This window comes from Helicoverpa armigera, chromosome 10, assembly GCF_030705265.1.
Source record: "Helicoverpa armigera isolate CAAS_96S chromosome 10, ASM3070526v1, whole genome shotgun sequence".
Lineage (NCBI taxonomy): Eukaryota > Metazoa > Arthropoda > Insecta > Lepidoptera > Noctuidae > Helicoverpa > Helicoverpa armigera.
In genome coordinates this window covers 12,186,959-12,210,096 of record NC_087129.1, presented here as the reverse complement: position 1 = coordinate 12,210,096, position 23,138 = coordinate 12,186,959, and the positions used below count along the sequence as shown (strand labels likewise).

The 23,138-nt window shown below is 38.9% G+C and overlaps 4 protein-coding genes across 4 annotated transcripts in view; 3 read left to right on the top strand and 1 right to left on the bottom strand.

Moving 5' to 3' along the window:
* Positions 1-135: 135 nt before the first annotated feature.
* On the top strand, positions 136-4,617 carry LOC110374218 (E3 ubiquitin-protein ligase TM129). The gene is made up of 5 exons (XM_021331829.3): positions 136-710; positions 938-1,067; positions 2,235-2,489; positions 2,758-2,879; positions 3,154-4,617. The coding sequence occupies exons 1-5, from the start codon at positions 295-297 to the stop codon at positions 3,305-3,307; spliced, it is 1,077 nt and encodes a 358-aa protein (XP_021187504.1). The 5' UTR covers positions 136-294; the 3' UTR covers positions 3,308-4,617.
* Positions 4,618-5,159: 542 nt separating this feature from the next.
* On the top strand, positions 5,160-8,400 carry LOC110374209 (uncharacterized). The gene is made up of 9 exons (XM_021331820.3): positions 5,160-5,781; positions 6,095-6,289; positions 6,433-6,702; positions 6,806-6,908; positions 6,996-7,172; positions 7,471-7,603; positions 7,695-7,800; positions 7,896-8,002; positions 8,091-8,400. The coding sequence occupies exons 1-9, from the start codon at positions 5,612-5,614 to the stop codon at positions 8,246-8,248; spliced, it is 1,419 nt and encodes a 472-aa protein (XP_021187495.3). The 5' UTR covers positions 5,160-5,611; the 3' UTR covers positions 8,249-8,400.
* A 467-nt stretch (positions 8,401-8,867) lies between these two features.
* LOC110374185 (probable U3 small nucleolar RNA-associated protein 11) lies at positions 8,868-10,815 on the top strand. The gene is made up of 4 exons (XM_021331786.3): positions 8,868-9,215; positions 9,474-9,599; positions 9,886-10,077; positions 10,369-10,815. Exons 1-4 carry the CDS (start codon positions 8,985-8,987, stop codon positions 10,579-10,581), a joined length of 762 nt encoding a protein of 253 aa, XP_021187461.2. The 5' UTR covers positions 8,868-8,984; the 3' UTR covers positions 10,582-10,815.
* The window catches only part of LOC110374184 (neprilysin-4), a 47,400-nt gene continuing 35,065 nt past the window's right edge, over positions 10,804-23,138 (bottom strand). Inside the window, exons 3-15 of the mRNA XM_064036582.1 lie at positions 20,708-20,850; positions 16,683-16,928; positions 16,124-16,326; positions 15,562-15,738; positions 15,076-15,183; positions 14,477-14,621; positions 13,854-14,068; positions 13,255-13,431; positions 12,692-12,854; positions 12,528-12,576; positions 12,354-12,421; positions 11,917-12,221; positions 10,804-11,688 (exon numbers count right to left, since the gene is read on the bottom strand). Of these exons, the coding sequence (XP_063892652.1) occupies positions 11,512-11,688; positions 11,917-12,221; positions 12,354-12,421; positions 12,528-12,576; positions 12,692-12,854; positions 13,255-13,431; positions 13,854-14,068; positions 14,477-14,621; positions 15,076-15,183; positions 15,562-15,738; positions 16,124-16,326; positions 16,683-16,928; positions 20,708-20,850 (2,176 nt within the window). The 3' untranslated portion in view covers positions 10,804-11,511. The remainder of the gene's footprint in view (positions 11,689-11,916; positions 12,222-12,353; positions 12,422-12,527; positions 12,577-12,691; positions 12,855-13,254; positions 13,432-13,853; positions 14,069-14,476; positions 14,622-15,075; positions 15,184-15,561; positions 15,739-16,123; positions 16,327-16,682; positions 16,929-20,707; positions 20,851-23,138) is intronic.

The following is a 23,138-nucleotide window of genomic DNA, read 5'->3' as shown; positions in this document are numbered from 1 at the left end:
AACGCAAAGGTTCGTGATGATAAAAAAAATATTTGACGATAACTAAACCAAACAACGTGTGTAATAAATTCTTATTCGTATTGGTTTATTGAATAACGCGATTTTTTAGTCGATTAGTATTCAAAGAGGGTACATCCCAGAAAATCAATACGAAATTCAAAATGTCAAAATAAAATTGACAAAAATATTTGGGTTGTGCGTGTTTGACGTCGTATTTTCAACAGTTTGTTGTATTCGGAGTTCTTGGACCTGCTGAAAATTGTGAAAGTAATGTTCTAAATAAATAATTTCAAAATGGATGTGTTAGTTACGTTATTCTACATTCTGTTCTCAATATGTGTCGTCTATCCGCCTACGGAGTTCGTGTCTGCCGGTTTCACTATAGCTCAGCTGTTCGAGAATTTCCTTGGATCTGAGAATATGAACTTTATTGGGTATCATATGAAGAGGACGACTATAACTGCGTTGATTCACTCTGCTCTGCCTCTTGGGTACATCTTCTGTCTGCTGTGTGCGGGGGAGCGCAACCCTTGGTTGCCTGCGGCGGCGGCTGCGACGGCCATTATTCCGTTGCTGATGTGCTACAGGCTGTTGTGCTGGTGGGAGAACGACCAAGCGAAGCACCCTGTAGTTAAGGCTCTGATTCCATATGTGACACCCGGTAGCGACTGGCGAGTTGTGGCTGCTCATCTCAACATTGAATTCAGGAAGTAAGTTGAGAACCACTTATGTTAGTATATCTAATATACCCTAAAAATAAGAAATATTTGTTGTGGATAGATTATGGGCATTATTGCCACACTTTGAACATATTTCTTTGTATCTACCTACATACAAAAATAATTAAATCTGGGGAATAAAATAATTTCCCAGATAATTTTTGGTGATATTGCCTACTCATATAGTATTAAATGAACTGCATGTAATATTGTCGCAGTGTGGACAAAGTGTCCATCCAGCTGAACGCTACGAGCAGGTTCGTGGCCATGGAGACGTGGCTGATCAAGCTGACACAGTACAGGCTTAACGTTGTCAAGCAAGACGACTGCACCCTTGTTGCTACTGCCGTAAGTGACATTAATTGTTTATTTGATTGACTACATTATAGTTAAGATATTATTCTAAATGCTAACATTACTTTGCAAGCTTGTGTCAAAGAAACAGCTGTGCTATCTTTTAAAATATGAGCAAAACATAAAGCAATCTATAAACTATTTTAGAGAGATATTCTAAATATTATAATTCTGCACTATCACAAGTTTCTGTATAATATATGCATATAGTATTTAATATGAGCTGACTTTAAATCACTAACTCGTAACTCTTGTTCACTGATAAAAATTAACTGAAAGATAAGACTTTTATCAATTAAAAATACGGTAAAAAATGTAGTGATTATCAGTTTTTCAATTAATTTGTTATCTATGTTTTTTATTTGTAATGAAATATTATAGAAAAGGATGTTGGAATATGATAAGTAGAATATTACTACATTAGTATGTTAAATTGACGAGATGAAACAGGTACTGCACTTTTTTTCTGCCTTGAGAATGAACTCGAAAACTAAAGGTCAATATCTCTTGCTGCCTCGCAGGTCCAAATTCCAAAGGTTGGTTTGTGTCCAACGAATATTTGATATAGAAATGTAATTAAAATACACTAGTAGGTAGTATTATTAGGAAGGATATTATCTAAAAGAAAGTTGTATATTCTCGAACTTTCTGAATCAATAACAAACATACTAACTTTTACTAATGACCTTATTTTTTATTTCAATGTTTCTTCTGTGTATGCTGTTTGTGTTTATTTATACATATAAACTATTTTGTTGTATTTTTTTTTATTAATTAGTAGCATTGCAATTGTATAAAATGGGCTATCCACCAGCTGCGCGTATCGTGAAACATTATTGATTCCTCGGTGTTGGGACGCCAAATCTCGAAGTTACCACACTTTGCGTTCCCACGGTCAGCGACCCGACGCTCAGGAATCGATTATATCACGAATCGATGAGTATAACGCTTGGCTAGTGTATACCGCTTATAAAAATATGACCTTTTGCTCAGCCTCTTACCGTGTGGTACACTTGGTACAGTAGACGGCACATCAGTGGTAACTGTCATGCACCTTAACTCAATAGTAATAAGTACGATTTTCCTATAAAACTGTTACCACCGACCTGAAGTTGACTGTACTATGTTAAGACAAGAAAACATTATGCTACTCTTCAACAGACCGACAGCCACAACCTTACCCCAACCGGCGAAGACGAGATCCAATACGTCAACATAGAGGCCATACCCACCCGTGACGACATCAAGCGCTTTACATTCCGCATCTCGACGACCGCTCTCCGTGACTTACAGCCCAGGCTCCAGCAACCAGTGAGGGTTCCTGACCACATCTCGTTGATGCCCACACTCATTGAGCGATTCGTTAACGTCTTCAAGCACTATGTCGACCAGAATCCTGTTTATCTTGTTGATCAGGTGAGACTTACACAGTTGTGTTTGAATAAAATGAAATAATTGATTTGTTGCTTTAGTAAAGTTGTAGTCTCTAATTAGTGGTTGTGGGAATTAACAACAGTATTGGATAAAATCTTGGAGATGGAGAAGATTGTCTTGGTACTTTTTATTAAGTAAAAGAAGTTCTTTGGAAAGTAGTTGCATGATTCTAAACATGCAATCTAGAGTAATAATGTATACGTTAAACACAGTTTAGGGCTTTTAATGAATTGCTTTTTTTTCTTCTCAGGAGCTAGAGTTGTGCATCGGCTGCATGCAGTACCCGGCGGACGTGAAGCTGAACCGTCGCTGCCAACCCCCGCCGGCGCACGTGCGGGGTGGACCGCGTCAGTGCCAGCAGTGCAATTGCCGGTAATTATTCAACAGAAGAGAAACTTCCCGAAAATAAACTAGATTTTAAGAAAATGGTGATATCGTCCTCTCTAGCTTTTTGTCAACTACAGTGAGGTCTGCATTCAGTTTCGCCACCATCACCGTCAACATCTAGTGCGATCGAAAAATTTATTCCTACCGCTGCGACATAGAAGTTGCCTTCCTGGACGGACAGATTGTGGTCAAAACCAATATGACGTGTGACATTTAGAACGTGATGGGTTTCTTTGTTGAGCTGATGTTGTACTTGCAGCGTGCTGTGGTGCTGCGCGTGCATGGGCCGCTGGTGGGCGACGCGCGCGTCGGGCCCGCCGGCGCGCTGGCTGTCGGGGCGCGCCACGTGCCCCGTGTGCCGCGCCACGTTCTGCCTGCTGGACGTGTGCCCGGCGCGGCTGGCGGCGTCCTGAGGCCCGCGGCCGCGCGTGCTGCTGACGTTCACGGCCGTGGCCTACAGCCGCTAGCCGACACAGCGCGTGCGAACACACAGGTGCACTCAATCGCATTCCAAAATAGAACACCTTGCTTTCTTATTCGGACTTCTTTGTCATTCTTTTTAGGGTTTCGTACCTAAAGGGTATAGGACGTAGATAAATATTTTCGGTGATTCCCGTACCTCTAGTGTGTTTTTTACTCGATATTGATATTACCTATCTAAAAAAAAATACTTGAGGGAGCTTCTAAAGATGGTACGGAAACCTTTGTCCGCGAGTTCGATTAACACATAGCCGATTTTTTTGCTGACGTAAACCTAGTGGTTTGAATTTATGGCTCAGGCGATTTTAGTTATATGATGACGACTTAAATGCCCAAGTAATAGAAAGCACCTGTTTTATTCATGTAATAATCGATTAAAATAATGTTTGCCATGTAAAAAATAGTAGTTGCACAATTTATGTATGTACCTTTTTATATTATTTTAATTTCAATTTTATTGTTGACAGTGAATTACTTGTTATCTCGTTTAAGTTACAAATTCATAATAATTATCGTTTTATCCTTTGCAATTTTTATCGTTAATGAAATATTTTCCAAAGAGTCTTGTATTAACATTAGAATTGATGTAATCAATCACTATAATGCAGTATACCATTGATGTCTATAATCATGATTATTAATATAAAGTGCAACTAATCACTCAGTGTCGTAGATAGTAGGAGATAATATTTGAGGAAGGCTTGTCCGATGTAAATCTAATGCAGAATTTAAGACAATAATGTGTTTTCTTAGTGAAGTCTCTAAACTCGACTAAAGAAATAGTTTAGACTGATCGTGTGGGATTTGGTCATACAAGCCTGCTTCAAATATTAATCTTGAATGTATTTTAATATAGCTGCATAATTTATTATACAATTTTAATGAACTTGGAACTGAAAATGTGTAATTTTAACTTTGAATGTGTAGATATTGCTGTAAGTGGCGTAAAAATCATAGTAGTGTGATAGTGATGTGAATAATCGACTAAAATCAAATTTGAGTCGATTTTGCACATTATTTAGTTAGGTTAATTACATTATTGTGTAATTTTACAGGTATTTTAGTACCTTTATGCATTTTGGAAATCAGGGGATGTCTTGATCTTTCTTCGACATTTTACATGTAGGAGTATTATAATCACCTAATTGTAATCAAATTATATTGGCATAATAACTGTCTATTTATGAATGATCTGATATTGTATTCAATTAATCACAAATACAATTCTTAATGTCATGGTCAATATTTTGGTTTATTTTTTTTTTTTTCAAAAAATTGGCTACCCATGTTGAAAACCTCTACTCGATACATTTTTCCTAGAAGCTATTGCATAAACTGACAAACGGCTCTGGCATTGAATGGGCTATTTAGATGGTATCTGCCCGATCGCATGGATTCGTGATCGACGACCCACGGACGTGACCTTTCCCCAAGGGCGCGAACCTAATCACACGTGTTAGCTTCACGTGGCGTTTGACGTCTCTAGTTGTCACAAGGGTAGATTTATAGCATGGGTAGATAGGATATAGGATAAGATAGACCTATTGCAGAATGAAGGACATGATGTTAACGAGGTATTGTTGGATTTTTCCGACGGCTGATGAACGGGCAATTGGATGTCTTGCTAAGTACAAAAGCTTAATTGAAAGGTATGATCAACAGTAATGATGAAATGCCCTTTGAAGGCAAGTTTCATTAATCTGCGATGAACATAGTGGAACAGATCTTTCGGCTTAATCAGTGACCTTGCGTGGCATTGATGATGTCTCATAAATAGAAACCGCCCTTGACTCTCATAATTAGCCTCTTTTAAAACCTATCGATTACAATATCCTTGGACTCGATATTGACCATCAAACAATACTTATAAAGCGATCAAATGTCCCAAAAACATGAACTACACCCTTAATTACAGGTCCTAAAGGGCGACAATTTGATCTAATCGTTAACACGTCTGTGAGAGATAGGTATAATTAATCCTAGTGGCTGGCTGTCACGGACGGTGAAGGTAAATGCCACGATTACCGCAGTCCAACTGGTGGCAGTCATTCAAGTACAAATGGTCGGGTCAACACTTGTATAGATTTTTAGATCAATGTTTTATTGTAATCGGATTTTATGTTTAAAGTGTGTTCTTTTTAAAATATCATCAAGCTATAAATTTCCATTGATTTCGCACCGACTTTAGTGTTGGAGATACCTACTACTTGTTTTAAAAGCGGGAGGTTCAAACCTTAATGAACATTCGTGTCAGTGGTCGGTTTCTCAAGGAGCAGATCTTTGGTCTTCTAAAACAATCACTGAAAATCATGTCAAAGTCTAAAATTAGTGAGACGATCCAGAAATATTTCAAAACAACAACATTACATGGCTTCAAATATCTGTGTTCGGTACATAGTGGCGATCGGTAAGTCCTTTTACCTTTTTGCGATTCTCAAGTTTATTATTGACACCAACCTAAAGGTATCTAACGGCAATGATAACATCATATGTTTGCTTTGCGAGGGACATTTGGACCTACGAAATAGGGTGACAAGACCTCATTCGCCGTAAGCAAATCATCAATAAGCATAGCCCCAGAAGATAGTGAAATAAAAAATATCTGCTGACCATGTTTTACGCGGTGTCTGGGAAAAGCAACTTCGTACTTAAAGAATATATTTACGAAGCAGAACTTGTTTTTAAAATTGGAACAACATTAAGTGAGGTGTCCCGCACAGCGTGTGCTGGGCGGCGTGCTGCTGCGCGAGCGCGTGCTGCGCGGGCGTGCTGTGCGCCGTGCTGTGGGCGCGCTTCCTCAGCGTGCCCGCGCTGCTGGCGCTGCGCGAGCCGCGCGCCGGCAGCAGCGCGCACGTGCCCACGCTGGCCTGGTGCCCGCACCCCGCCACTGTCGCGCAGGCCTTCCTTGATAACCTGTATGTCATCATAAACCTGCTTTGCTGTCTTCGATGGTTGCTTCCATTGAAAACTGTCATCAAAGACCTTGAAAACTATTCGCTTTAGCTGTTTCCAAATGTTTTGCAAATACCTACTTCTAACGCAAAGATATTTTCGTCAGGTCTTTAAATACAACACTAACAAAACACATCCCCATCACGCTGTCGCGCCTCTTAACCAACAAGAAGACCCCAAAAGACCAACTACTACTACTTGACGAGCTCCTGGCTTCGAACAACCTGACGTTACCCCAAGTGATGATGGACTTTACACCCAGTTGTGGCGAGCACACGAAGCGGTGTAGATATCAGAGGAAGATGCTGCCTTGCGAAAGTTTATTTCAGAAAGAGCTCACGTATTGGGGACTTTGTTGTGTTATAGAGCCGAAGAAGTGAGTGCTGATTTTGTTTGTACCGTTATTTTCTCCCTTTACCGATTTTTATGTAGGTACATAGGTACTATAAAAATAGTCTCGCTGTCATGTGAAATTGCAGATTATCAAATGTGTCCATCGGACTGCTGGGTCGGTCTCACACGACACAGATGATAGACGTGGTATTGCAATCTACGGACGAGTTTGACATACATGGTTGCCAGGTGACTTTCTTCCTGGGAATAATATGTAAATAATCTTTGAATTCGCATAGAAACTCTCAGGCTCCAGCACTTCCTGTACGATTCCAGCTGATAACATTCTACGACGGCGAGGAGTTCCTAGAGCCTCAGACCCTGAGCACGGGCGCGGTGTACCTCGGACAGCTGCGCTTCTCAGCCGTGCCCGAGAGCCAGGGCTCCAGCCCCGCCGGCCTGCTCGGAGACGAGTGTGTGCGCGAGCTGGACTACACCAAAACTGTCTGCATGGTACTTATGTGCAGTTTTAGCTCAAAGAAATAAGATAAGGCCAGTCTTCCAGCATCCTAGGCTAGCTTGGTGCGTGGAGGATAAATGTCTGGTCCTTGTAAATCGTAGTAATGCCATTGGTACAACTAAACGACTACCCTTCAAAAAAAGCTCGAATTGCGATCTCATCCTCTCATCTTTATGGAGTCGGTTAAAATAATACGTTCGTAAGCTACCCACTCACTTTAGGCAGACGATCTACCTTCAAAAATTAGTATCGTTAATGCTTGTATTATGTTTTGTATTATTTTCTTGATAGCGGAGATGTGTGGAGCGCGCATGTGGGTGTCGCGATCCTCTGCAGTGGAACTACTACGGCTACAACAGTAACTTGCCCATGTGTTCCGCCTCTCGTCTCAGCTGCGTGAGAGCTAATGAAAACAGGCAATATCGTAAGCGCTTACTGCCAATCCATACTTCACGCGATAGTATTTTTTTCCTATTTGATTGAGCTATGGTAATGCTATCTTTTTTTGGTTTCAGTAAACATAACCTGCCAATGCTTGCCTTCTTGTAAAAATGTAAAATCGTACACGGTGCTAGAATCTAGCCCAATAACGATTTTCAAAAACGCAATTGATCCATTATAGTAAGTATCTTAAAAGAAAGTCTTATGAGTGTGTGTCATCGACTTATAGACAGACTACTTAAAGCCTTAAATTGAACATGTGTTTCATCTTTCAGCTCTGGACTAAACAATACGCCAACTATTGTACTGAACCTCAGAGTCAACGTGGCGCATTCTCGAGAGTTCATACTGTACCCTACGGAAACCTGGCTTACTTTGTTATGTAAGCATCTGATAATGTTCTAACTACCAGACGACCAATAAAAACGCCTGATAATGAATAGGTGACAGTGTAAACATTTTTGTTCCAGCATCCTTAGGTGGTGTTTTTAACATGTTCTTGGGAGTAGGATTATTCAGCGCGTTAGAATTCCTGTACCTCCTAATAGCCCAGTTGCCGGTAGCGATAAAGAGGTCATCAGAAATAGACCCTACAGCTAAGCGTGCTACACCAGCGGTTTTCCGTTAGATTGGATGTGTCACCACTGGTAGTTATTATTGTATGCAATGTGTTATTTATAACAAATGATAATCTCACATTAGAACTGGTATCTCCTTCGGAAAATTATTTATAAGTGTAAATTATTGTTGTTATTTACAAATAAATATAAATGTGATTTATTTTATTTTCTTTTTTTTAACTGGAAAGAAGTTTATTCACAAAATATTTAGGTACATTAATTGAAAAAAATAAAATAAACTTATATATATACAACTTAAAACCCTTAAAACTAATACAGTGCATCAAAAATTGCTCCTCATCGCTGTCACTGGGTAATGTACCCAAAAGACTGGCAGCATTTCCACGTTGGATGGCAATGCTCAACCTCTGTGCGAAATTAAAGCCAGCCTTTGGGCCCCGGGAAGTGTCAATCAGGCGCTGGGAAATATCCCTGGCAAGAAGGTGGACGCTCGGACCCCACGGCCCTAGTTTCGACCCCAAACGGCTCAAACATGTAATTGCCTATAAGGTTACTATACATATTTGCGCCGCTTGAGGTTCACTGCTTTTAATTTCTCCTTTATCTTTGTCTAGTGGCGTATACAACATTCGTATTCTGGAACGCAACACTGTCATTTTCGTTTTGACATTTCATGAACGGTTGATGAGCTGTCAAAAACACGTGGTGAGGTTATGTTGTGTGTCGTTTTAGGGAAGAAAAATAATTTTATTTAAAAAAGTGCTTAAAAATAATTTATAAAACATGTCTTCGTGGAAAAAGGCCGCGAAGGCCAATCAGAAGACACACAAAGAGCGTCATCAGCCAGAATCGAGGAAACACTTGGGTTTGCTCGAGAAGAAGAAAGATTACAAGAAGCGTGCTGATGATTACCATGAGAAGGGTGAAACGCTGAAGTTGTTGAGGAAACGGACGCTGGACAAGAATCCCGATGAGTTCTACTTTCATATGATAAACTCTAGAGTGAAAGATGGGGTGAGTAATGTTTATATCAATAAATCTATTGTTTCTCTAAAAAAAAAACATTTAAAGTACAAAAAAAAAACACTCACTACCGGTATTAATAGTAACTACCGCAGTCATCAGTGTACATACTGTATAACTATTGGCCAAAAAATAGTTTTCATTGTAAACTTAACCACAAAAATTGAGATTTTCAAGAAGTAACACTTAATAGTAGTACTAGAGAGTAGTTGAACTTTTTACTGATACTGACTGTTACCGTGTTTGTAGGAGCATCATGAAGTGGAGAAGGTGGAGGAGCATTCCAAAGAGCAGGTGAAGCTGATGCAGACACAGGACCTCAAGTATATCAACATGAAGAGGACCATTGAGAGCCGCAGGATCAACAGGCTGCAGGTATGTATTTGCTCAATTACTTCACTGGTCTGTGTTTAGCTCAGATTTTTAGTAAGGGCTGAATATCCATATTAGTCTAATTTCTTACAAAAAACCAAATCTCAGAAAGATTACGTTGATAAACTGTATTGAAGTGTAACTTTATCATTGCAAATCCCAATGTTTTACAGTGTGCATAGAATAGGTCTTTTAACCTTTATTTTAAATAGACCACATTATTAAACATACCTATTGCACACTTATTCATATTCTACACTAAAACATCATTCCATTTACTCCTTTACAGGCACAACTCCACATGACAGACATAGCAGAAACCACTCCAAACACTCACACATTCTTTGTGGATGAAGGAGAGGAGAAAGAGTTTGACTTAGCCAAGAGACTGGACACACATCCTGCACTCCTAGGCAGGAAGTCAAATCGGCCTAGGCTGGCAGACCTGGATAAAATGGCACTGCCTGATGTTGATGATGAGGTTTGTATTTTAGTAATATGTATGTATTATGTAATATTTCACTTTAATTTGACTTGGATTATAAATTCTTTGTTGTGTCCGCCAATAGCTTATTTAACTAGGCAACAAGTGTTCTATAAAGAGCCCTTCCTGTCTTTCATCTGTTTCTGTAATTCTGTGGGAGGTTTACAATCATATCATCATCATACAAGCCTATTTCTGACTGTAGGCCTTCCCCAATGTCTGTCAACCATTCTGTCTAGTGAGGATACCTTTTGTAAAAAGTTCAAAGACCAAAATTCCCTTTTTCAGACACTACAGCTAACAAAAAAGAAGAAACAGAAGGTCTACAATGAGCTGGCAAAGAGAATAGAAAGAGAGAAGGAGTTGACTGTCATACAGCAGAAGATGGAATTGAAGCGTCACTTACAAGATGTAAATAAGGTTATAAAGCCCAAGAGAATAAAACGGGGTACTAAGAGCTCAGCACCGGTTTATCAGTTCCAATATGTGAGAAAGAAGTAACAAGCAATCGGTTATATTTGTTTAGGAGGTAATTTAAAAACTAAATGATTGTGATGAGTGACTACTATGGTACGGTAACTTCGTCTGAATTGAAAAAGTGAGTCTTTCTATTTTCTAAATTGGAATGATTCTGAAATTGACTGATTACAGTCAAAGTTTCGTTATATGTGTAAAAAGTTACGTATGTAACTAAAGACTAATAAGCAGAAATAAAACAACAAGTTAATTTCATAATTTCGTTTTAATTTTTCGTAATAAATAATTTTTGTTCATTATATTAATAAAAGATGCACCCGTGTTATTTCGCGACATAATGATATTAGTTAAAAATTCAATAAGGGAATCGAATTAAATAATATCATTTGGAAATTAATTGTAATATAAACACTTAAATTATGCTTTAACTACAAGTTATTATAGTTAAAATATGTTTTAAGTTAGTAAAATTTAATGGAATGTCCCTGATAAATCACTATTATTATAAAACATTAACTTATACCTAATTATACATACAACAGTCCAATGGATGAGAATTTGACTCAAGCAGTTACCATTGAATTATTTCATGATCAGCAACTTTCAACCTTATGACTTTAGTAATAAGGTTTTTATTATTTGACACATCAGTTCTACAGTCAAAATCATATCCTATTGAGCCGTAACCTTAATCAACAAACTCCTTAAAATTGGAGGTATCTATCACATCGTCAGGAACATAACAACACAACAAATGACTACTTAAATATAATGCTTCCATCGCGAATAGCACGAGTGCATCCACGGTATAAAAGTTGTACGTAAACCCTAAGGCGGTAACTATCGGTATGCTAAAAGTCTTTGGTAGTTCGCCGACCGTTTTAAAAAGGGCACATGTCTTAACGGTTTTTACGCCATTTTTAAGCTTTGTCGACGGTTTTTAAAGTCACTAGGTCACCATAATACACATTTATGTGGCGGGTTCATAGGAGAGCCGAGTGGACACGACCAGGCTTTCGCGAATTCTGCAGAGTTACTGAGAGTGCCGATGACACGGATTTTGTTCGGACTGTGGACGCCTTCCACCATTTTGGATTTTAGAGCGCCCACTGTTGAGTTGCCGCACCATATCTGTTGAAATAGCACATTGATTTATTTTATTCAGTTTTTAGTATTGCACGTAACATAGTTTGCGAGTGCTGCCATTGTAAAACACAACCTTTTCTCTGTTTTTGAAGTTCCAACTTCAAACAGATTTTATATTAAATCGATATTATAGACATTAGCTTATATAACCCGTTTGCACGGAACATCCCATCTTATTGTGCCCTCCCTAAATACTACTGAAAATAATATTACCTGCGCAAAGCCCAAAAAGAACAGCTGATCAGGAGTATAATCCGGCAACCCTGGCAATGTGACCTTCTTGTCTCCGGGAGTTCTCTTAGCATGTAGCTGGTATGCCCTCAAAGCTGCCCTTAACCCTCCGTTGTCAGCAATATTCTCCCCCTGGGTGTTGAACCCGTGGACTGCGTATCCTGGGAGCGCATCCATGTGGTACTGCCCGTATTGGGAGATGATGCACTGGACCTTGCTGTGGTAGTGTTCCAGGGTTGCTGCTGACCACCACTGCTTGAGGTTGCCTTCTTCGTCGTAGCGACGGCCTGTGGAAATAAATGGTGATTAAATAAGATTGTCCACTGAATCTTACTAACTAAACTATTTATTATCAAACTAATCCGTTCTTAGCGCCAGCAGTTTGAGAATTTTAAAATTTCCAGAATATTGATTTTCACCTTGATCGTCAAATCCATGTGTGACTTCATGTCCCATTATGGCACCAATTGATCCGTAATTGATCGCTCTGAAATAAAAAATAACGTCTCTTTAGATGTGTTCTAAATGCACGTAAACTTCAATAAGTATTGGCCTGTTATTATCTAAATAAAATATTGTTATTTTCTACTCACTCAATTCCATTTCCATAGAACGGTGGCTGCAATATACCGGCCGGGAATGCTGAAAAAATAAAAACGCGCTGAGCATCACACTTTTAAAGACTTTATCCTTCCAAAAAATCACTCAACTGGCCACAGTAAAACCCTCACTGCTCTTCATTACGGGTAATACTTACTGACAGAGTTGAGTGTGGCCGAGTAAAAGGCGTTAACAGTGGTGGCGGTGGCCACCCAGCGGTTCCTGTCGGGCTTCTCGCGGAGAGACTCCAGCGACTTCTTCACGGCCGCAAATGTTAGCTTCAGGTACGACTCGAATAGGCTGCCTTCTATTACTTCTGCCTGTGGGGTGGAAAAAGTATGTGCGTTATAAAAACAAAATAAATATAAATCGAATTAAGAACCTTTATGGGAAATTTCTTAAAATTCGTAATGTGAAAATCGACAACTTTAAGTAGTTTAGTTTATTATGTTCATCAATAAATAATGGAGAAGTCTAGGTAATTTGTAATGCTTTTAAATAAAAAATGGGGAAGTTTAGGTAATTTATAAGGCTCTTAAATAAATAATGTAGAAGATTAGGTAATTTATAATGCTCTTTAATAAATAATGGAGAAGATTAGGTAATTTATAATGCTTGTAAATAAATAATGGAGAAGTTTAGGTAGTTTAATATGCAAATGAGTAAATGTCAAAAGCAATCAACAGTTTCACTAGAGCATTCAAAAAAATAACCACTTACATGTTTATAATGTTTATCGAGCTGTTCCTTGGTGAGCAGCCAGGCGGGGAAGCCGACGAAGTTGCGGATCGCGCTCAGCTTCTCCAGCGTCTTCAGCCGCGTGCTCGAGTCCATCCAGTCCAGCTCCTGGACTGCTGCTGCAAACGCTGAGCGGACGTCTTCTACCATCTCTATGGCCTGGGGGTGGCGGTTTTATTATTAGTTGATTTGTAACTTAAGGTTGCACTGATTTTGCTGAAGATTAAGTTTTTTTTTGCGGAATTGGTTCAGCAAGGCAGCTTAGAATCTGGAGATGGACATAGGATATTTAAATTTTATTTCATTCTATTATAATATTGTTTGTTTAAAAACTTTACTCCACTGTGCTTTGGTGAAGTTTGGGCTTATATGCTTTGATGGATCTCCGGTTTAAAAGCAATTTCCTTTTGCCATGGTGCAGTTAAAGTTGCCATATTGGTAATGGCCAAACCAAAGTTAGTATTAATATAGGCCGATCAGTTTTTCTGCCTCAGCCAATATTAATTACTTTGTGCCTACCTAGTATGCCACACTACATTACAAAGCTAATAAAACATTCCACAAATATTGCCACCAATTACCTTTTGCCGCGAAGTGTAGTCAAAGTGCCTCTTGACATACAAATAACTCAGCGCGACTCCGAAGTTAGCGTTAACATTAGCAGTGCAGCTCTTCCACCTGGGCGTCCGCTGCTGCAAGCCGAACACGGCGCGCGAGAACTCGAAGCCGAGCGCGCGGAAGGCGGCCAGCGTCATCGGCGCCACCGTCGAGAACACCGACCACCACACGAAACGCTCTACGAGGGGAAAACGGTGTCAAAATATAGTCCTTTAGAAGGGTCTTTGTTGCGAGATGCAACCCTAAGAACAGTCGCTCCGAGGATGATTGACTATCTTTTCGTGTCGAGTTCCCCCGTGTTTCGGAAGACACATATGTATCCCGGCTGTCAACTGTCAGAATTCTAGAATTCTCTAAAATCTAGAGCATTCTCTAGCGATCCGTATCGTCCATACCGTCTTATCAATGGATTTCGTGTTGCACTAGTAGCTGAATTGAGTACGTCAGGTAGGCAGTCCCTTCTTGAAAAACACTAGTTAAGTGTCTACATCACTTTAATAGGTACTGAAAGCCAATCCCAATAAAAAATCTCCGCAGATAATACTTATTAGTAAAAAAAACTGATGAATTTGTTATAATCTCTTACCCACAATAACAGGCTTGGTCTCAGACAGCAGCACACACAGCTTGTGCAGATAGGGCAGGTCCATGACGATGACGCGGTCCTGCTGCGGGTGCAGCACCACGCTCGTGTTGCTGAACACCAGCTTCAGGTACCGCTCCCAGTCGTGCTGGAGACGAGTCACCAGGTTCAAAGGAGATAAATATGGCAAGAGACTATGGTAAAGCGCAAAAGTTTGTACATGTATGTTACGAATTATGATCCAGATCCACTTATCCATATTACAGGTTGGACTCCTGAGTCCCACAATTTTTGTACCTACCTGTGTATTTGTACTTTGTGGTAGAAAATATGTGAACGAAAGAAAAAAAGAAAGAAAAAAAACAGAATGGCCGCTTGCTGACGGCATTTCTGAGTAGGGGGGGTACCTTTATCTACAGTTGATTGATTTATGTACCTATAGGTACATTGACTCCTTTTCTCATAATGATTCCCTTCATCGCTATCGAGGTCTCCAAAAATCGAAAATATGATTAGGTTTAAAACCACACCGTTTGAGGGTAGAAACACATTTTTTTGCGAATTTTGAACAATTGACATGGCAATAATTAAATTGTGGTTACCAGTTTCCACTGAGGGGGTCCGGCGCTGGAGCCCTGTATGAGCTGCTGCACGCTGACCTCGTGGAACAGGTGGGTGCCGCTGCGACGGACTTCCACTGGCGTCATTATCTGCAAAGTAACGTTCATTTTAAAACTTCTGCACTTATGTTGATGTGCTCTATGTTTGAAAATAAAACAACTTTTTTTTATTTATTCCTTATCTTTTAATATGAAACGTTCTAGCTTGAAGAAAAACTTGCGAGGTATGTATAACTTCTAAAAACAACTTCCCAAGAAAACTCCTACTATACAAGCAAAAACTCGTATAGAAAAAAATGATCGCTTCGTTTTGAGAAGTGTAAAATCATCAACTAACTATCTATACCCAGAGAGTGGATCGGAATTTATAACCTATCTTGCTTCTGGAGTCTTTCGTTTTTTAGAACCACACACACTCCTGTCAAACAGTCCACAGTCTGCCTATTTCTATGCCCAAATACACCTTACCTTGGCCAACTTCTTGCTGAACTCCACGATATCATCAGCGAACTGTTCTGCGTCGGTCTCGTTGTCGGCGATGCTGATCATGGACTTGATGTACTTGTGGTACTGCGCTAGCTCGTGGGAGAACTGCTCGGGTTGGAGGAGGTAGCGGTCGCTGAACCCTGGGGATACTTGCTCGATCTAGAAAGAAGAGGACGTATTTTAAAAGTGCTTTTGTTTTGTAATTGGTATATGTACCTAAGGCGTTTTGGCTATTTTACGGTCTGCTGTCTATCTAATACTTTTTCAGTGTCTCTTATCAGTGCTATCCTAAGTTAATTACAAGTCGCCAAAACGATTCGAACGAAAACAGTAAGGTTGCAGAGTTTCTGCAGTAACAAACTGTTATTAATACCCAAGTTGAAACCAAACACAAAAACTAGTTAAACCCGAAAATTAAACAAAAAGATAGGTAAAGGAAGGATTCCCAAAGTTACAAGCCACCAAAACCAAAATTCAAGACCTCTAATCTATCATCCCACTAACGGGCCAAGATTCAAAAACAAACTGTCAGTCCAGAACTCACCACAACCCGGTTCCTGCTAGTATTCCTGACATCTTCAGCGACCTGCACGCTGAGCAGCACATTGAGCCCCAGGTTCCTCCTCCCTCGTCCCGCGACGTCCTCCCACGTGAAGTTCGCGCTCACCTCCGTCGGCGGCCGCGGCGGTAGGCCCAGCTTTACTAGGATCTTCTGAATTGGTTTGATGCCGTCGGCTTCTAGTTTATCTGGATTCAATATTTTTGTTTTAGGTTTGGTCAGAATTATTGTGGGATATTATTACTACCTATTTAATACGTAGGATATATAAGTAATTGCGATGATGTTTTGCTGAACGACGACCTCAAAGACTGTTTTGTTTAGGTAGCTTTATTATTGCTAAGAAGTTGCTTATAAGTGGACGTATAACAGACCCGCATGATTCAGTTTACTTTCAATTTTTTTTTGCAGATTCAGGACATGGTACTAAAATACTACAAATCTGAAACAGTACCCAAGAAACCCGTGACCCAAACTTATGGTCTGAACGAGGCTGCACATTAAGCGACTTAAATAAAAAGTCTAAAAAACACACACGACTCACCAGTATTAACACAAGTCCTATACAAACTCTTCGCTTTAATCACACTCTCGGGCAGTCCCTCTTCATCCTTAGCTTCGAGCAGCTCCCTGAGGTCATTGACCAGTTGTTCTCGAAGCTTCGCCAGCTGGTCCCAGGAGGTGGCCCAGTCGGGGACAGGGTTCCTCTTGATCCAGCCACCGCAGGCAAACTCGTAGAAGTCATTGCAAGGTTCCACGTCTTTATTTAGTGCTTGTAGGATTCTTGACGCTGCGGAAATTAAGAATTATATTTTTACTAGCTGGTGCCCGCGACTTCGTCTGCGCAGGTTTAGTATTTCGAAAAATATGTTTACAAATTGTAGCCTATGTGTTATTCTGATGTATAAGCTATATTATTGTAAAGTTTCATTAAAATCCATTCAGTAGTTTTTGCGTGAAAGAGTAACAAACATCCATACATCCATACATACAAACTTTCGCGTTTATAATATTAGTAGGATAATTCAAAAGCTAAGGTACCTATGTAATCAATTGTTTGATATGGTTGGTATGTAAAATCGTCCAAGTAAAATGAAAATTAATTTCGAAAGTCCTAAAATAAAGCTATGCATTAAGTTAAACAATCCTAAATATCAAAAGTTCGCAATGAGGAGAGTGGGGGTAAATCAGGAAGCCATAAAACTTTCTCTGCTAATGCATAAATATGCAATATCCTAATAAACAACGGGATTACGTAACCTCGGCGTCTAAAGCGCTCCAGTGCAGCTAGATGATGCAGTAAAAAGCATTATTATCGAGTTTAATAGTTAATTGTTATCTAGATGCTCGTTAGCAAAGTTGTTATAAAACTATTCTGCTCCTATTATAATATAATAAAATAAATAAATGTGAGAATGCTGGCTTTACTTCCTTCCATTAATAGGTAAAAGAACAGTGCATCATAACAAGCAGTACAATAAGCTATGCCTAGATATCTGATACGAAATTCTAACCAATTAAATTCTAAAATTATTTAATTGAAACAAACCTGTAGCCTCAATTTGAGCTTGTTTATCAATACTATTCTCCTTGTTAACACGCGAAACAAACCTAGCATCAACAAACTTAGCGTCAACAACCCTATTAGTTAAAATTATCACAAGCACTGCATATGAAAATATTTTGACACTTAAAATAAACAAGTACGAATGCATTATTATTATTTTCTAGTACAAACAACAGCAGCACACGATTACATCTGACCAAACTATTGAACTGACAAATGTTTTTATTGATGAATGAAAATGAAAATTAAACTATAAATATTATAATCTAGGACACGTGTTTATACTACGTTCAAATTTAAATCAATATACACAATGCGTCTTGTCCCTTTTAAAGAAAAATATACTTAGGTATGACTCAAAATAATTAATGTAAGTTATTACAGTTTTCCCGCTAAAGTGGCGCAGTTGTCACTTGCATTAGAAAACACGTGGACTACAAAATATATGATGTAAGTACTTCTTGCTTTTAAATCAGAAAATGCGTTTCATTTTGAAATTTATGCGAAAATGCGACCGTTTATTTTAATTGGACCAGCGATATACGCAGGGGTTGATGGTTGTTTAGAATTATTATAGATCATATACACTATTACTATAAATAAACTAATACTTATTATAAATAAACTAAGGACGCTCAAGTTACTGACACCGTCTAGACATCAGGATACCTGAAGGAAATCGTCAACATCATTAGTAATCGAACTCGTCAACTAATACCTAATCAGGTAATCACAAAAATAAATACAAGTAAGAACTGTTATAAATATTTATTATTTAATTACGGGCATAAGACAGGTAAATAACATGTTTTTGCGTAGAAAATGGCGCGTGAATCTGGATTAATTGTCCTTATGTAACGACATGTCACGTAAGTGGCCTAGCGTCAATTTTCCCCGGTTCACTCTAAAAGGTTATGACATACTTGCATGGAAAGAAAGTCCGGTAGTAGTCCAATACTTTTATCGAGATTATTTTTTATCAAGAAAACGACTAGTAACACATACTAGTCGTTTTCTTGCGGTTTCATCCGCGTCCCGTGGGAACTTCTGCCCGTATCGGAATTAAATACCTATAGCCTATGTTACTCGATAAGTACCTAATCGATAAGTAGGTAAGTACCTAGCTTTCCAACTCTGATATCATTACTACATCGGTTCAATAATTTTGGAGCCTTTACAAATAAACAAAAAATGTCTCCACTTTATTATATGATGCTAGTAAAAATTTCTTTACTTCGAAAGATTTTAATGCTCATTATGTTTACTAGCACGTAAATAAAATTATAATAGCGTTGTGTAAATACTTCATACCAATATCTGTTTTATCATTGTTCTAGCACCTACTTCGATTTCTCTCACGTCTCGAATATAGTATAAAAAAATCTTATTATAATCTCCATAGGTACTGCCTGACACGGCATTTCTAAGACAAAGACGTGTCAAGACTAATTACTTACCGATACAGATCTAATCTAAAAGGATGAGTCTACATTATTTGCATAGTATGCAAATGTAACATTGCTGGCATCGCGGCAGACGCCTAATTGTTTCTACATAGCAATACCATGTCGGTAATTAAAACTAATTGTGATATAAAAACTAGGAGGCATCCTTCCGTGACACACATTACCATAGAAGCTATGGTGTAGGTATAATACATAGCTAATAGACAGCCATTACACTATTTACATATCTATACTAATACAGTAAAGAATAAAAATTTTTTTGTTGTTTGTTTGTTCCTGAAAGGCTGCGAAACTACTGAATCAGTATGAAAAATTGTATCACTGTTGGAACTGCTACACTCTTCCCGAGTAACATGGGCTACATTTTATCCCGGCACCGGCAGTAGTTAAAGGTCTCAGCACACATATGGGATCGGAAAGGGATCGTAACCGTAACGCCTTTCGCCTCGCTGTCAACCAGGCTTCAACCTACCGTATGCACGTAACGAAAGCGTATCAGCAGCGCCTGTACGTCAACTCGGCTACGGCTAGGCGACACCGCGCTTACGCCTCGCCGCCCCCTGGCTGACCTGGTTGGCACCAGATCAGTTTGAATCCAATCGACCACTTTAGCAGGCAAGTCGCGGGAGGGGAAAGGGGAAAGGGTGGACGAAGAGATGTGAGCTCGGGTACGGAGAGACGTAAGCGCGGGGACGGAGAAACGTAAGCGCGGGGACGATGAGCCGTAAGCGCGGGAATTCAAGTTCGGAGCCTGTTCCGAGGCGAGGTGATTACGTTATTATTCCGATTAGTGTGCGTTGCAGTAGGGAGTTTAATACAAACCATTCTGAACGGCTCGAGGCGATACGGTGACGATCCCTTTCCGATCCCATATGTGTGCTGAGACCCTTACACGGGACGCGGGTGAAACCGCGGGAAAAAGACTAGTAGCTAATAGACAGTTATTACCTACACTACTTACATGTCTTACAAATTTGCATATCTTCGATAAATTACTGGCTTTACGCCAATCGACACGTGTTATGATAAATGTAATGGAAAACGCATAAATGTAATGTTATGGAGACATTTATTTACTTGTGACTTATTTTTTATGTAATTAACTATGGGATGTTTACCGCCGGTTTGTTTGTTGTTGTTTCGCATAATTAGCGCACGCGTAGAATAATTGTAGAATTAATTGCTTGGATCTCATACTCATTTGTTTATGAGTTAGATACTCCTAGTGTTTACTTACCTACCCTAACAATTGGACTGAATTTGAAAGTTGCACACAGTGATCATCGATGCAGCCGGGAGTGTGTGTGTTTGAAATTTTCGTACATGAAAGTTCCACGCCTATTTTTTACTAAGCAACTTAATATTGAACGCACACTATTTTTGATTGGAGGGGTTGTCTAATCCCACTACTACATTATTCTAAAAGGATTCACTGGTAAGCCATTAAGTCCTTACCTGGATTTTACCACAAGCAACTACTTGATCAACAAGATCCTTTTACACACATTATCCTAAAAGAAAACAAAAAACACTCACCAGTCCCAACACACTGCTCGCTGACGCACGGCCTGGGGCTCCGGTACTCCGTCAGCACCAGCACTGCTGTGTACACCGCCAGCGCTATGAGTGAGATGCCGAGTGCTCCTATTAGCACTGACGAGCATCGCACCGTGCGCTCTCTGGAAGAAGAAGGGGAATTGGTTAATGGGTGCAGTGTGGAAAAGATCTTGGAACCTTTCTGCTACCTGCTTTCAATTTAGGATTTAGAATATGAGATGTATTTCGGAGTGTCATTGGCTAACACAAAGCGTGGAGTACTAGAAAATAAATAAAAATTCGCGCAGTTTCACAATAATGGTGGAAAATAAAATTGAAATATGAATTTTGAGGCATTAACATCACAACACCGTTATTGTGATAAAAATCTGATCTAAATGTGAACATGAGATAGTCAATGATACCTAACTGTACTGTACAATTAGTTTCAAATAATAACAGCACAGAATAAGGTCCCATAATTTAGCATCGTCGTTCATATGGAACGCTATACATATTGAAAATAATAACATTCAAACAAAAACAGAACACACATTATTTAATGTACTTACGAAAATTTTGAGTCTTTACATATATTCCTAAAAACATCAAAATAGAACGAAAATGTAGGTGTTTACAAAAAAATACACTTATTTTTATATATTTTTCGCCAGTGTAGGTTGTATAAAGATCACTTTCTCTACATGATAGATAATCGTACCTACACAGTATAGCGTTTCCTATATTTTAGATTAGTATCTGACACGCGATGTGACTTATGTAATGTGCTCTGAAATATTTTGATTGTGACCAGGTAAATTCTTCAGATTTTTGCAATACTGCATCTAAACAAAATACTTAACTCTTTCCTTTTTTAGTTTAGCTTTTGCGGTATTAAACTTTGCACGGAAATATAATATACCACTTCTTTGCTGCGGTTTCCCCTGAGACCATTAATAGACCGTAAAGACCATTTTTTGGAAGGTGGTAAAGTAGAAGTCAAAGGGAGTATCCTTACCACCTCTTGTACTCTATGGGGCCCTGTATGTTTTATTTAGGGCAACGGTTATTATTGCGAAAAATCTCACAGAAGTCGAAAGTGCCATAGGAATTAAGAACCCTAAATACCACATATTGGAAAGCTATTATTTCAACCTTTTTGGTCTATTAAGTCTTCTATTTCCTATCTCATGAAAAGTATGTATTATACCTACGTCACAATAAAAATAATTATATAGCCACGCGTCTTCGCTCAGCAAGTATTTTCTCCTGGGCGCGCTCAGTGATTGTAAAAACTGCGCACGAGTGTCATTTCCGCGACGGTAATGCAATCTGTATGGAAATTTCACCATGTACAGTACTTATGATGTTGGAAATGGCACTAATTGTTTTTTGAATAATTAGGAGAAATTGCTTCTTCGTACAGTTATTTAACGTTCATGTTAATTCCACTAGAAAAGGCTTTAATGTTTTTAAGAGTAAAGATTTATTTTTATATCAAGAAGTAAACCTATAAATAAAGCCTAGAATATAAGCAATTTCTTATGAACTGGGAAAGTAGAATAAATTAAGAACGCCTTTTTCTTCCACCCTCGTTTGTAACATACGAACAAACGCTGCAGAAGCGTGACGCTGATTAACACACATGTAATTACTTTATAATGTATCTTATCACCAAGATATAAATCTCAAAATTATATACACAAACATAGACCATGGTTTTGAAATCGAAACTGGAATCAGCGAACCATTTGTCTGTTACTCACAAACTTATTGATGTGTGTTAGAAAAACGCAAGAATACGCAGAATAAAGTGGTGTTTATTTACACTTTTTATCTTGTTGTTAGCTCTCGAATCGACTATTAGGTAATTTTACTACATTGACACCTTGGAGCCCTTTAATTTACATGGACCAATGTTTTCTGATCATCTTAAACATGATACTTACTCACACGTAGACTCGTAGTTTGAAACCTCACTGTTGTAGAAAAAAAAGTTAGTAGTAAGTACTGAGTTTGTTTGCAACAGTCTCCTTCTTGATCTCATTGAATAAATTCTATACTACCTAATAGAAAGTTCTTACAACACTGAGAGTAGAAGTTAGTACCTTATAAACTCCTATATTTATACCTGTTACCATAGTCAGTTATCTTCCGTAGTGCCTATAGGCGCGGAACTCTCAACAAATAACAATTGCCATCGGAACCGTTTCACTTTCCTCTTCGACTCGTCAATCCGTCGGGAAGTTCTTGTAAATAGGATAATTCATACTTATTGCTTACTACTTAGTTGTGTGTAATTTTGTTTGTGGTGGTTATTGTATTATGGAGTTTAGTGTTTCTTTTAGTTTTCTTTGGCTATAAAGAATATTGAAAAATTAAGAATGGCCGCCACATCAGAGGGGATATGGTTCATAATGCAGCCACAATT

Excerpts from the sequence above, each read along its gene's own strand:
- LOC110374209 (XM_021331820.3), top strand. The coding sequence starts at position 5,612 with ATGAACATTCGTGTCAGTGGTCGGTTTCTCAAGGAGCAGATCTTTGGT. Across the intron at positions 6,703-6,805 it reads TGTGTTATAGAGCCGAAGAA|ATTATCAAATGTGTCCATCG; the intron begins GTGAGTGCTGAT and ends GTGAAATTGCAG. Across the intron at positions 7,173-7,470 it reads ACACCAAAACTGTCTGCATG|CGGAGATGTGTGGAGCGCGC; the intron begins GTACTTATGTGC and ends TTTTCTTGATAG.
- LOC110374185 (XM_021331786.3), top strand. The coding sequence starts at position 8,985 with ATGTCTTCGTGGAAAAAGGCCGCGAAGGCCAATCAGAAGACACACAAA. Across the intron at positions 9,600-9,885 it reads GCAGGATCAACAGGCTGCAG|GCACAACTCCACATGACAGA; the intron begins GTATGTATTTGC and ends ACTCCTTTACAG. Across the intron at positions 10,078-10,368 it reads TGCCTGATGTTGATGATGAG|ACACTACAGCTAACAAAAAA; the intron begins GTTTGTATTTTA and ends TCCCTTTTTCAG.
- LOC110374218 (XM_021331829.3), top strand. The coding sequence starts at position 295 with ATGGATGTGTTAGTTACGTTATTCTACATTCTGTTCTCAATATGTGTC. Across the intron at positions 1,068-2,234 it reads GCACCCTTGTTGCTACTGCC|ACCGACAGCCACAACCTTAC; the intron begins GTAAGTGACATT and ends ACTCTTCAACAG. Across the intron at positions 2,490-2,757 it reads CTGTTTATCTTGTTGATCAG|GAGCTAGAGTTGTGCATCGG; the intron begins GTGAGACTTACA and ends TTTTCTTCTCAG.